General features: G+C 40.9%; 1 protein-coding gene across 8 annotated transcripts in view; it reads right to left on the bottom strand.

Annotated features, from left to right (window-relative positions):
• The window catches only part of LOC135785316 (NXPE family member 3-like), a 111,300-nt gene that overhangs the window by 19,028 nt on the left and 78,197 nt on the right, over positions 1 to 14,075 (bottom strand). For 6 of the 8 annotated variants that reach the window (XM_065294689.2, XM_065294690.2, XM_065294687.2 and 3 more), the window contains 3 exons: positions 9,030 to 9,082; positions 4,855 to 5,226; positions 144 to 556 (listed from right to left, as the gene is read on the bottom strand). In XM_065294689.2, coding sequence (XP_065150761.2) covers positions 144 to 556; positions 4,855 to 5,226; positions 9,030 to 9,082 — 838 coding nt within the window. Of the gene's footprint in view, positions 1 to 143; positions 557 to 4,854; positions 5,227 to 6,631; positions 6,796 to 9,029; positions 9,083 to 14,075 lie in introns of all 8 variants that reach the window. The other 2 variants (XM_065294691.2, XM_065294692.2) reach the window with 2 other exon arrangements.

Genomic DNA, 14,075 nt, shown 5'->3' with positions numbered 1-14,075 from the left:
AGACATACTGAAATAATATAGGCTTTCAACTTACATGCACTATAAAAACATCTTCCATAATTATAAATGTCAGAATTTATATTTACAATTTTCATAAAGAGACTTTTCTCTTTTTTATGGGTCTGTCGAAGATTTCTGTTTACCTTGAAATGAGTTGCTTCTCAAAAGGAGTTAACGGACTTTTCAATGGTCCTCTTTCATGATACACCCAGTAGTCACAGGTAAGGTTCTTTGGTCTCTCACATTGCCATACCGTTCCTGTTTTTACATCTTTATATTCACAGCAGCAGTTGCCTTTAATCCAACTTCCGTCTGGGCCCCATTTAAGATTACATTCCACTTTCTCACTTATGAGTCCATCAGGTCCTGGTCCTTCAAAGTAGCCATAATAATGGCTGCGTGCAATTGAGGACTCCCAGTATTTTTTAGTAAACTTTATAACTTCACTGGAGTGGACCAGTCGAACAGACACTTGTGCCTGACCTTCCCAGGGTAGCAGAAGATCAACAGTGTACGTCCCATTGCGGTGATCTTCAACCTTGCCATAAACGCTTGCCTGGACATTGATAGAGTATATCATGCAATTATCATATTATATACAGTGCTCAGAGTCGGAACATGAATGACTACACCTTCGAAAATTGAAAGTGAATATGAGACCATTTTGCTGCATTTTTACAAAAACAGTTTCGATAAAAAAGCATATAAATCATTTAACATTTTAGGATACGAAAAATTATGCATTTACAATAAATGAGGTGTTGCAAACCCGATTAATTTTTGAACAATGACCTTTTTCAGATGCTGGATGGAGAATGATGTTTAACTTGTTATTTCGGAACTCCACAGTCCCCTCAAAAGTAGGGTTGAGGTCTCAAGACATGCTTGGCCACTGAATCACTTTTTCCCTATTCTTATTTACAAACCAGTGGCTTTAGATGTGTGTTTTGGGTCTTTATTGTGTTAAAAGAGTGATGGTAGCATTTTCTCATGATGTATTTTACAATACATCTGTGAATTCATGATGCCATCTATAAATTAAACTCTTTGGGACTATGGAAGGAAAATAATGACAAATGTATTTGAAGCAAAAAAGCATGTTAAATAGCTCCAATTGAAAAAAAAAACATAAGTGTAAAAAAGTGCCTGCATTTTAGGGTCTGCAATTGAATGTATAACTAAGGTGTGAATAATTTAACTCAAAACCTTTTGCAAACATTTTCATTGTTAAAAATGTAATTAACAAAATTCAATTTCTAAAATTAATTTAAAAATAAATCAGTTTTTTTTTAAATACAACTTTTTTTAATTTTCAACAGACAATTTTCAGCCTCATGGAATTATGATTTTTTTTATTTATAAACCCATACACGACAGTACCATTACATTTTACACAGTTAAATGTGATAAAATGATAAGGTATAAATTGCTTTTAATTAATAATTTATTTAAAGTAAAGTTTTTTTGTTGTTGTGGTATATCGCTTCAGACCCATTAAATTCTGTATATCACACGTCCACCGTTTAGTGGCCCTTTCTCAACCAGCAATTAGCTCTTTACTAATGTGTAACCTCCTGCTGTCTATAAAAGAAACTGCATAGCTTGTGTTCATATGGATCTCTTGGTATGCATCATAACATTTGTGTCATAACATATATGCTCCATGGACAATTTTATCACATTTAACGTGGTTAAATAACTGTGATCTTAGCTCTGCCCAGATGGCCACCTTTATGCTATGATTTTGACACAGATTTGCACAAATTATTATGACATCTTCAGCAGCACACACAAAAATGACTTAAGAACATATTTCTGTGCACATATCCCAAATACATCTAAAAATGCTCTACAGCACGAGTCAATTACAAGGCCCGTGGGCCAAATCAGTGGCAAAAGAGAGCGGTAGAATTTGTGTATGGTGTAAAATCAGCGAAAACACAGGGAAAACGCATCTAAATCGGAAAACATACCATTTTGGCGCTTAACCGTTTATGGCTTTTGGCTCATGAAGTGTGAACATGCGGTTCCAATATTTTGATCTTTGGGGTAAAGCATTTGTATTTTGGTTTATTTTTGGATTTTTCTTGTTTGCTGTTTTTTTCGAGCAAGATCTGGCAACACTAGTCAACAAATGCTCGTGCCTTTGTCATTTTCTGCACAGCGCATAGTCGCATACAGAAGACTTTTTCCCTTCTAGGCATTTTTTTTCTTCAATAAAGAAACCTGTCATATCCATGACGCACATTTAAACACTTGATGACAAAATTTTCAAAAACCCCAAAGCTCAAAATGTATCAAATGACATGACAGAGCAGACATTCCCATTAATACCTGGATAAAACTAAATAATTGTCCCGTACACCCTGGATATTAATATGGTTGTCAGTTCACCTTTTAATGCTTAATCCTGTTCTGTACACATACAGTTCAGTATTTAACAGGAGTAAATATGACAACCCTAGTGACAACAGCATTTAGAGAACTCTGCATAGTGTGTACATAACCGAACTGAACAACAAGTAGTTGTTCAAACAGTAGCAATGCTGACACCGTAGCAGGCGCGTCAAATTTCTGGGTCGAACTTCTGGGTTTCAACCAACTTGTTACTTTAAGATGCGTGTCATGCAATATTCACTTCTCCCCGCATGGTTGTAGTATTTCTTACTAAATACTAAAATAAATATGTGAAGAAGAACCACCAGAAGGTGTTTTTATTTTACAGCAACTGTTTGAAAATTTGTGTCACTTTTAACCGATGGATGTGCTTCCGCTAGACTAGGGGCACAATTGAGAGGTAGGGTTGACAAAATATGTGACCAGTCACGGAAAGTAGGGACACAAGTTGGATCTGGGACATTTTGAGTTAGGAAAACATACATACTTTTGAGTGTGTAGCAAAAGAGTATGCACGTTCTGGGACATACTTCGATGACGTCATGCAACGTTAACGAAAACGTGGTTGCCTAGTAACGCACACCACGACTGTTAACAATATTTCATTCATTCTTATAACTTATGTCCAATATAATGTTATTTACTATTACCATCTTTTTTCTCATCGTTTTTTTCACAATACATTTTACAATGTGTTCTACCAAGTTGAGGAATGAAACGGAGCGTCATTGTAGAACCAAACGTAGGTTGTTTGTGAGGCGGCTGGTTCTGACGTTCATGTGCAATGTATGTAATGAAAGCTACTTATTTTTAAGTCAAAATATTTAAGGTTTATACTAGGGCCGGGACTTTAACGCGTTAATTAAGATTCATTAATTACACAAAAAATAACACGTTAAACATTTTTAACGCATTTCAATCGCACTTATTTTTGCACCGCGGAACCTTTCTGATTGGATGAGTTTCGGCGGATCGATTATACTGGAGCACCAACTAGTGTTCATGACTTCAGACAACAACAAACCACAGTGAACATGAACGAAGAAGCTGATGAGATCGCTTTGGTTGGCCCCGTGGATGGGAAATTCTTTTATAAAAAACGAACGGATGGAAGCGTCGATAAGAGCATGGTTGTGTGTAAGCTATGCAACAAGGAATTCACATATCACCCGCATCACATCGAGCCTCAAGTATCATCTCAATGCAAAACATATAGCAGCTAGCGTGGACATTAGCCCGACTCCGAGTACAACGACTTGGTTGGACAAAAATAAACAATATTTTGTTGCTTAAGCTTATGTATTCAGTCATTATTCATGGTATACTAAAAATCCGTGTGAAAAAATAACTTCTCAATGTTCTCAGGTCAAATATTTATATGTGATTAAAATGTGATTAATTTCGATTAATTAATTACAAAGCCTCTAATTAATTAGATAATTTTTTTTAATCGAGTCCCGGCCCTAGTAGTTTATACATGTATATAACTCAAAAATACCCAGATGAAAATTAACCATGCTTTTACTATAGTAAAAGTGTAGTAACCATTTTTCTTTCGTTGGACTAATAAAGTTAACATTTGTACAGCCACAGTATTACTACAAATAAGCAAGAAGGTCAGTGTGATTAAGCTCCTCCCTCCCGCACGCAATGGGTTGTGGGCAATATTAGCCGTTAGAGTGTGCATTGATCCGCACTCCGAATTCTAACCGGAAATAGTAGACCATCTGGGTATCTTTGGGATACTCATTTCAACATACTACGATTTGGGACGTACTAATTCTAGTTTCGAATACTATTTAGGATAGTATTAACGTTAAAACATCTTAAACTGTGTTCTGAAGATGAACGGAGGTCTTTTGAGTTTAGAACGACATAAGGGTAGGTCATTACTTATATTATTTTCATTTTTGGGCGAACTATCCTTATTCAGTAGTCACGCTGTTCCCTTTGGGGGAGGGGGCGAAAACCAAGCTGCTTATACAGTATGTAAATACACACAGACAATGACGCCCCCCGCTGCACGCTAGAATCTCCGGAAAAACAAGCCGATTTCAACCGCAAAATGTACGCTTTAAATATACAAAAACTCCTATCTCAAACATGGCCTATTCATCTGAGACTTACTTTTTTCTATTGAACTGGTGAGTTTTGCAATAAATATATTTTTGTTACTCTTGCAATAGACAATAATGACAAATCATTGTTACATCTATGATTTAAATAAAAAAAGTTTTGTAAATTTTCCTTTTAGAGGCCATTTATATCAAGTCACGTGGCAAGCGCACTGAAATATAGACGCGTCATGACAACAATGGCCCTCGTGGCCAAAAAACAGACCGGCCGACCTTTAATTCTCCCGGTCCTCCCAATGGCCAATCTGTGCCTGTCTACAGGTACTCAAAATTAACATCAGATACACAGACACAAAATGTGTTGTAGGATTCAGATACATACCTTTAAGTTTAAATTGAAAAGCTTTGCTTGAAAAAAATCACCTCCATATGATTTTAAGTTGTTGTTGTGATCTCTAGCTGTAATAATAACATGGATCTTCTCTCCCACTTTGTAAGTTTCATTGAGTCCCACAATAGTGAATGTTGTGTGAACTGGACTTGTGCTCTGATTCAGCTGTGTGATTTCTTGTTCTGGACTCGGCCAGTCAAGAGCCTTCTGAAGTCTATCCCATTCTTCCTCACTGATTCCCATGTCAAGCACTGAAATTGTTGATGATGCATTTGTTTGTATGTGTTTTGTCAGTGAATGGGCTCTGGGCATGGAAAGCATGATTTTTTGCATCTGACCACAATCCAGAAATGTCCATACAGTCTGAAAGAAGATTAATATACCAGTCAAATATTAGTAGTACAAACCTGTAAAAATAGTTGTTTTTTATGATTATTATCTGAACGTATAACAATAATACTGCTGTTAAAGGGACACTCCACTTTTTTGAAAATATGCTAATTTTCCAGCTCACCTAGAGTTGAACATTTGATTTTTACCGTTTTAGAATCCATTCAGCTGATCTCCGGGTCTGGCGGTACAATTTTTAGCATAGCATAGCATAATTCATTGAATCTGATTAGACCATTAGCATTGCGCAAAAAAAAACAAATAGTTTTGATATTTTACTCATTTAAAATGTGACTTCTGTAGTTACATCGTGTACTTAGACTGGCAGAAAATTAAAAGTTGTGATTTTCTAGGCAGATATAGCTAGGAACTATACTCTCATTCTGGCTTAATAATCGAGGACTTTGTGCATTGATATTACGCAGCACCTGAAAAAGCCCCGCTATTGAAAAAAACCAAGAGGACTATTTTCGGATGTTGGTGTGACTTATATATATTATATTTATAATTATATCAACACAGTAAAATAAAACAATTTCAAAATATTCCCAGACAGTGGAGGATTTCCTCTTTCTTGCTGGCTTCATTACAAAGCAATCCAACTGATCTTATCTAACTAATACAACAATATAATATAGCTAATAATTTATCATATAAAATGTACTAAAAAAAATTAACTAATAATTTACCACTGATATTAATATTAAAAACTCCTGACACCTATCCGACATTAAAGGGGTCATAGCATGAAAATGTTAGCATTGCCACTTTGTAGGTTTGAGCAAAAATGTGTCGTTTTGGGTGTGTTTTTTAAAATGCAAATGCACTTGCCCACCGCTACACCGTCTTTTTGATATTTTCTTGTAATTAAATCTTTTAGTTTCGTTAGAGAGAGTAAACATGAACAACTGAATGTGTCTGCTGCCTGAATTCAGCGGAGCTGAACGAGCGTCACATCACAGAGCAGCAGGTGTCAGATTTTATTTATTCCTCAGAGTGTGCAAGGCGAGCTGACTGACTAAACGATGGCAGAATTATGATGACTCGTTTTTGTTATAATATACATATATATTGTTTAATATAAGCGGGATCGTTTTGTTGTTGTGTTTTTCATCAGGAAAAATAATAAACCCATCATTTAAGCAGTGCTTTATGGAGAAGTAGTCGGTTGCTCTGCTTGGGACTGGCTGACTCGTTAGAACCTGCGTACATTGACTCAAGCAATTAATTAAACCAGCTGTTGCATTTGCATTGCACGCAAATTCATACGCGATTTAACGCCGCTTACGCAAACGCTGCATTTAAACAGTTACGTAACTCAAAAGTAAAATGCACACGTCTGCATGCGCATTTATAAGCCCCTCCCACCCGGTGTCACCTGCTGATTAACCGGTAGGAAAATTCTGTCACCATAGCAACCCTAGTGTGGATCCCACAAATCTCCATCAACTGCAAGATGCCATCTCATCAATATAATCCAAGATTTCTAAAGAATGCTTTCAGCACCTTGTTGAATCAATGCCACACAGAATTAGGGCAGTTCTGAAGGCGAAAGAGGGTCAAACACAGTATTAGTATGGTGTTCCTAATAATCCTTTAGGTGAGTGTATGTTATAACCTTACTAGGTTACAGATATGTTTGATTATTGTGTATCTGTATATGCATAATTAGTGAGACACCTTTAGTTTCATTTTGTTGTTAGTCAGGACCAGTGTTGGGGGTAACGCATTACAAGTAACGTGCATTACGTAATAATATTACTTTTCTGAAGTAACGAGTAAAGTAACGCATTACTTAACTCTTTCACCGCCATTGACGAGATATCTCGTCAATTAAGAGAAAACGCTTCCCCGCCAATGACGAGTCTTTCCGCAATACCGCTATTATCCACCAGGTGGCGCCCATCCGCAACTTTTTAAACCCGGAAGTATTGCCCAATGGCAAGCGGCTGCATGTCTGTGTCTGTTTTAAAGATTGCTCTGAATGGGATCTCTATGAAAAGTCCGTCACAAAAACTGAATTATCTCTGCTTTTTTTACTTGGCTGAGGCTTGATCTCTTTTAGGCCTTGCATGTGTGTTTTATGATCGCAAAAATGTCAAGCTCTGGCCGGCCATCTTCGTTTCTGACTCAAACTGTTTCTGCTCAGGCGCACAGAGTGCGTTATTCTCATCAATATGTTTAGTTTAATTCAGTACATTCATACATACAGTATTTTATTTTTAAATTGAAATAATTAAATTGAAAAGTAACTCACATTACTTTAAAAAAAAAAGTAACTGAAATATTAGTGTACATTTATAAAGTAATGTGTTACTTGACTCGTTAATTCAGAAAAGTAATATAATTACGTAATGCGCGTTACTTGTAAAGCGTTACCCCCAACACTGACCCCAACACTGTTTGATATTCTTTGTATCAATCAACTTTAATTTACAAGTCATTTTAACTTACAGTTTTTATTCATGAGTTGATGTAGCTTAAACTAACCCAACTCCATTATTTAAAGGGATAGTTCGGGCAAAAACGATATTAAACCCATGATTTACTCACCCCCAAGCTGTCCGAGTTGCATATGTCCATCGTTTTTCAGACAAACACATTTTCGGATATTTTAGAAAATATTTTAGATTTTTCTGTTGATTAAATGTAATGTTACGGGGTCCAGCAATAGTCCACGACCTTCAAGTCCAAAAAAAGTGCGTCCATCCTTCACAAATTAAATCCAAACGGCTCCAGGATGATAAACAAAGGCCTTCTGTGGGTAATCCGTGCGGTGTTGTTGTAGAAATATCCATATTTAAAATGTTATTAACGTAATTTACTACCTTCCGGTAGCGCCGCCATCTTAGACTCAGGAGAGCGTATTAGCGTAGTGTACGCACTTTTCTTAGTGACGTATGACAAATTCGGAGGGCGGGGGGACAGTGCAGCAGCAGAGAAACTATGTACGCTGCGTAAGCTCTCATCCTGAATGCGGATGATTCCATGATGGCGGCGCTACCGGAAGGAAGTTAGTTACGTTAATAACATTTTAAATATGGATATTTCTACAACAACACCACACGGATTACCCACAGAAGACCTTTATTTATCATCCTGGATCCGTTTGGATTTAATTTGTGAAGGATGGACGCACTTTTTTTGGACTTGAAGGTCGTGGACTATTGCTGGACCCCGTAACATTACATTTAATCAACAGAAAGATCTAAAATATTTTCTAAAATATCCGAAAATGTGTTTGTCTGAAAAACGATGGACATATGCAGCTCGGACAGCTTGGGGGTGAGTAAATCATGGGTTTAATATCGTTTTTGCCCGAACTATCCCTTTAAGTTATTTTGGCTTTATTTTTAAACTTAAAAATGCACTTGTATGTATTTTTACATTGTAGTCAGAAACCATTTCAAGCAATGTAGTAGGACACATTTAGCGCACAATTTAAACCAGCATCGCAATGTCAGTCTTATGTTGCTTCACAGTATCTCAGTAGCAGTCGTTATTTTTAACCCTGGAGAATTCAAGAACCCTTTTATTAGCAGCAATTAACATGGGCCAAATTTAACCCATGGGTTCTCCAGGGTTAAACTTGTATTTGGGTATTTTTATGTTATGAGACTGACAATGTCACTTTGACTATTTCATTGATTAACATGCATGCAGCTTTTAATTAATTTTCTAAGAATTTAAATTAACTCATATAATTCCAATCAATATTTACAATAGTCACAAAATAAATCAAGGTAACAAATCTTTAAAGCATTAAATGAACTTACCGCCGACAGAAATATCAGCACGATACAAATTACTGGCCCTTTGTACCTGTGAACTAAGAAACTACAGAGTGAGAATATGCAGTACTGACTTTAAGTATGTTTCTACTTGATTCAGAATATATTTGTTGATGAGTTAACATGACAATAGTGAGGCAGATACAGTAATACTTTTGGTAAAAATATTTTTTTTCTAATGATTCCGTTCACACAGCAACTAGCAGGGATCTCATTCATCACAGATGAAGTTTGGATACTTAACAGGCGACAGTGACCAATGGTGACAGGAAGTGGCTGAGTCTAGTGACACAACAAAGTTGAGAAACTTTTATTTTTTATGTATATTATTAGGGACTTTCGGTATAGCGGCTACCAATGGGAGTGAAGTCAGGCCATTTGTCTTTTCCCAGCTAAAGCTGCGGTCACACTAGACTTTCAGCATGCAAGTATTTGTTGGATGTTGCTGCTGGGAGTGGGCAGGGAACAGCTCATCAATATGATCTTTGGCTTCGTCCATTTGTGCTTTTTTAGTAAAGAGAAGTTACACAACCTCTAAGAGAGAAAAGTCACGGTCTTGTACTGATCACAATGTTCCAGGTGATACAAAATATTGTGTTTCCAGTTTGATTCATTCGCATGAGTATGAATGGAAGTCAATGGAACAAAAAGTCTATTGTGACCGGCCCCTAACACATTACATTCCTAGGGCTGTCGCAGTGAAGAAATTGATCAATAACAACTTACATTATCTTCTGTGCTCCTTGCTCAAAAATATGTAAAATATATGTGTCAGGACTCAAGAAAACAGAGAAGATCCCAATGCAGTAAACAGAAGGTTTTATTTAAATAATAATGTGGGTAAACAGACAATTGCGCGTCTGGGCATAAAGCCACACCAGGGCAGACGGCTGAGGCGGGGAGCACACACAAGCACCGGGGAGGAGAGCCACACACGTTCGGGCTCCGGCCAGACAGCGAACGGTGGGAGAGAGTATATGTGGGGGCCAACCACAAAAGGCCAGATGACAGTCTGACTACAGGCACTCGAGGCAGATGGAAGAGGAGATCCTGTGGCGGGCAGAGAGAGAGCGTTAGTGGTGCTGAAGGGAGAAGCCGTGCAGCTTCAGTGCTGAAGGACCCTCCTACTGGACAGCGGCAATGCCGCGGCGAGTGTGCGCTGCTGTAAGCACAAAAGGCAGTCAATAAAACAGGCAGGCAGTTAAGCAGGCAGAAGGAGAGTGGTCCGTAACTGGTGAGTGAGAAACAGTCTCTGAGAGCCGTCGAGTAATCAGAGTCCACAGAAAAACTCCCGGGTAGCAGAGAGCACAGACTGGGGTAGGAGAGATAATTCCACAACAAGAAACAGACACAAAACACGACTAGGAACTAGCGTAGCTAGAAATGGCAAGAACATACACTGTGACAGACTAGTATAAAGACAAAGTGACAGGCGAGTATCTCAACAAACTATGACAAACGAACCTGCAAGGAACAAACAAACACACAGGGCTTAAATACACAGACATGATGACGGGAAAACAAGCAACAGGTGAGGAAGACGAGAGGAGGCAATCAAACTGAACAGGAACACCTGTGAGGGAAGCACAAGTGAACCTGTAAAACACATACAAACACAAGACAACCACAGTACCCACAAGACAAAACCATAAATATATTTATATATATAAATATATACAAATATATAAAAACATATACACACATACATACAATATACACATATATACATATAACATCCATACATACATCCATATATATATATATATATATATATATATATATATATATATATATATATACACACATACATACACATATATACACACACATACAAATACACATACATACACATACATACATCCACATGCACATATACATACATGAAAACAGAACACTAGACTAAACAAGACCTAAAAGACAAAGACTGGAAAATACAAGGGAGCGGGGAAAAATAACACACAATGACAAGAGAATACAAGGGAGCGGGGAAAAGTCACAAGACATGGGAAAAACGTGGTCTGATATGACAATATCAAAACCACGCTCTCCCACACAAAACATTGTACTGTCAGGACCCTGCCATACACAACTAGATATAATTACCAAACCAGACTATGGCAGAGTCCTTACAGGACCCTCCCCTCAAGGGACGCCACCTGGCGGCCCTCAAGGAGAGACACAGGACAAGACAGACTGGACACTGGACAGCACCCACGAAAACATGACAAACACTAACAAGGGAAGACAAGACAGGACAACTAGAGGATTCGGGTGGGACAACAAGAACAACAAACAAGGGAGGGGGGGCGGGGGAACAACAACGTTCACAGGAGGAGGGATGGGACTGGGAACTGGGCGAGCCTTCTGACCCCGGGGAGTAGCTGAGGGTTGGGTACGTGGAGGCCGGGCAGGCCTAACAGGGTTCCGTGGGGAGGAAACAGCTTGGGGCAAGGCAGGAACAACTAGGTCAGGGTTTACAGGTTGAGGGGAAACAGGAACAGTGACAGGGGGCACTGCGGCCGGCAGCGGAGACGAGGCAGGGACAATGACAGGGGGCGCCGCGTCTGGCGGCGGAGACGACATGGAGACAGTGACAATGACAGGGGGCGCTGCATCCGGCAGCGAAGACGACATGGAGACTGTGACAGGGGGCGCAGCGGACGGCTGCGGAGGCGAGACAGGAATAGTGGCAGGAACCGCTGCGGACGGCAGCGGAGACGAGACAGGGACAGTGGCAGGGGCCGCTGCGGACGGCAGCGGAGACGGGACAGAGACAAAGGCTGCTGCGGTTGGCTGCGCAGACGTCAGGGGCTGCAGCGGAGGCTGCGCAGACGTCAGGGGCTGCAGCGGAGGCTGCGCAGACGTCAGGGGCTGCAGCGGAGGCTGCGCAGACGGCAGGGGCTGCAGCGGAGGCTGCGCAGACGGCAGGGGCTGCAGCGGAGGCTGCGCAGACGGCAGGGGCTGCAGCGGAGGCTGCGCAGACGGCAGGGGCTGCAGCGGAGGCTGCGCAGACGGCAGGGGCTGCAGCGGAGGCTGCGCAGACGGCAGGGGCTGCAGCGGAGGCTGCGCAGACGGCAGGGGCTGCAGCGGAGGCTGCGCAGACGGCAGGGGCTGCTGCTTCTCAGAGAACTGAGGGGTGGCAGCTGGTTGAAGAGCGGAGGAGTCCTTCTTCCTCTTCTTCCTCCGTTCGGAGACCGGTAATGCAGGAAGGAGATCGGGTGCGGGCGTAGGCTCCGGCGCTGGAGAGATGAAAGTCGACCTCCCCAACCTGATCGCCCCGGTCTGAATGCCCCTTCCCCTTATCGCCAGACGACTACCCCGAAGGCTGGCTGGCGGGGCGGAGCTTATGGAGCTAGATGTGGTGGGTGCTGAGCTCTCCAGGACCATCCTCCCGACAACGCGGCCCTCTGGGACAGGTGACAGAGGTCTGGACTTGGGTTCGGGCCTGTTCATGACGTAGCTCACCATGTCAACGAAGTCTAAGGGCTTGAGCAACTCCACCTCACTGGATTTGAGAGGCTCATCGAGACAGGCATAGAAGATGACCTTTAGCTCGTTCCCGCTAAGACCGGCAAGACGAGCCTCCTCCAAGAACTTGGAGGCGAAGGACCGGATCTCTGCTCCTCTCTGCCGCATGCCAAAGAGTAAACGGGCATGGTGGTTACGGTGGGCAGTGAAGGCCGAATCCTCCTCCTGGGCAGTAGTGGAGAGCTGAGCGGTCGCTGAACAGCCAGATTCTGTATCTGCGGGATCCATTTATGGCAGGTTCGTTCTGTCAGGACTCAAGAAAACAGAGAAGATCCCAATGCAGTAAACAGAAGGTTTTATTTAAATAATAATGTGGGTAAACAGACAATTGCGCGTCTGGGCATAAAGCCACACCAGGGCAGACGGCTGAGGCGGGGAGCACACACAAGCACCGGGGAGGAGAGCCACACACGTTCGGGCTCCGGCCAGACAGCGAACGGTGGGAGAGAGTATATGTGGGGGCCAACCACAAAAGGCCAGATGACAGTCTGACTACAGGCACTCGAGGCAGATGGAAGAGGAGATCCTGTGGCGGGCAGAGAGAGAGCGTTAGTGGTGCTGAAGGGAGAAGCCGTGCAGCTTCAGTGCTGAAGGACCCTCCTACTGGACAGCGGCAATGCCGCGGCGAGTGTGCGCTGCTGTAAGCACAAAAGGCAGTCAATAAAACAGGCAGGCAGTTAAGCAGGCAGAAGGAGAGTGGTCCGTAACTGGTGAGTGAGAAACAGTCTCTGAGAGCCGTCGAGTAATCAGAGTCCACAGAAAAACTCCCGGGTAGCAGAGAGCACAGACTGGGGTAGGAGAGATAATTCCACAACAAGAAACAGACACAAAACACGACTAGGAACTAGCGTAGCTAGAAATGGCAAGAACATACACTGTGACAGACTAGTATAAAGACAAAGTGACAGGCGAGTATCTCAACAAACTATGACAAACGAACCTGCAAGGAACAAACAAACACACAGGGCTTAAATACACAGACATGATGACGGGAAAACAAGCAACAGGTGAGGAAGACGAGAGGAGGCAATCAAACTGAACAGGAACACCTGTGAGGGAAGCACAAGTGAACCTGTAAAACACATACAAACACAAGACAACCACAGTACCCACAAGACAAAACCATAAATATATTTATATATATAAATATATACAAATATATAAAAACATATACACACATACATACAATATACACATATATACATATAACATCCATACATACATCCATATATATATAAATATATAAATATATATATATATATATATATATATATATATATATATATACACATACATACACATATATACACACACATACAAATACACATACATACACATACATACATCCACATGCACATATACATACATGAAAACAGAACACTAGACTAAACAAGACCTAAAAGACAAAGACTGGAAAATACAAGGGAGCGGGGAAAAATAACACACAATGACAAGAGAATACAAGGGAGCGGGGAAAAGTCACAAGACATGGGAAAAACGTGG

Source organism: Paramisgurnus dabryanus, chromosome 22 (assembly GCF_030506205.2).
Source record: "Paramisgurnus dabryanus chromosome 22, PD_genome_1.1, whole genome shotgun sequence".
NCBI classification, from domain to species: Eukaryota; Metazoa; Chordata; class Actinopteri; order Cypriniformes; family Cobitidae; genus Paramisgurnus; species Paramisgurnus dabryanus.
This window is presented reverse-complemented; position numbering and strand designations above follow the sequence as displayed.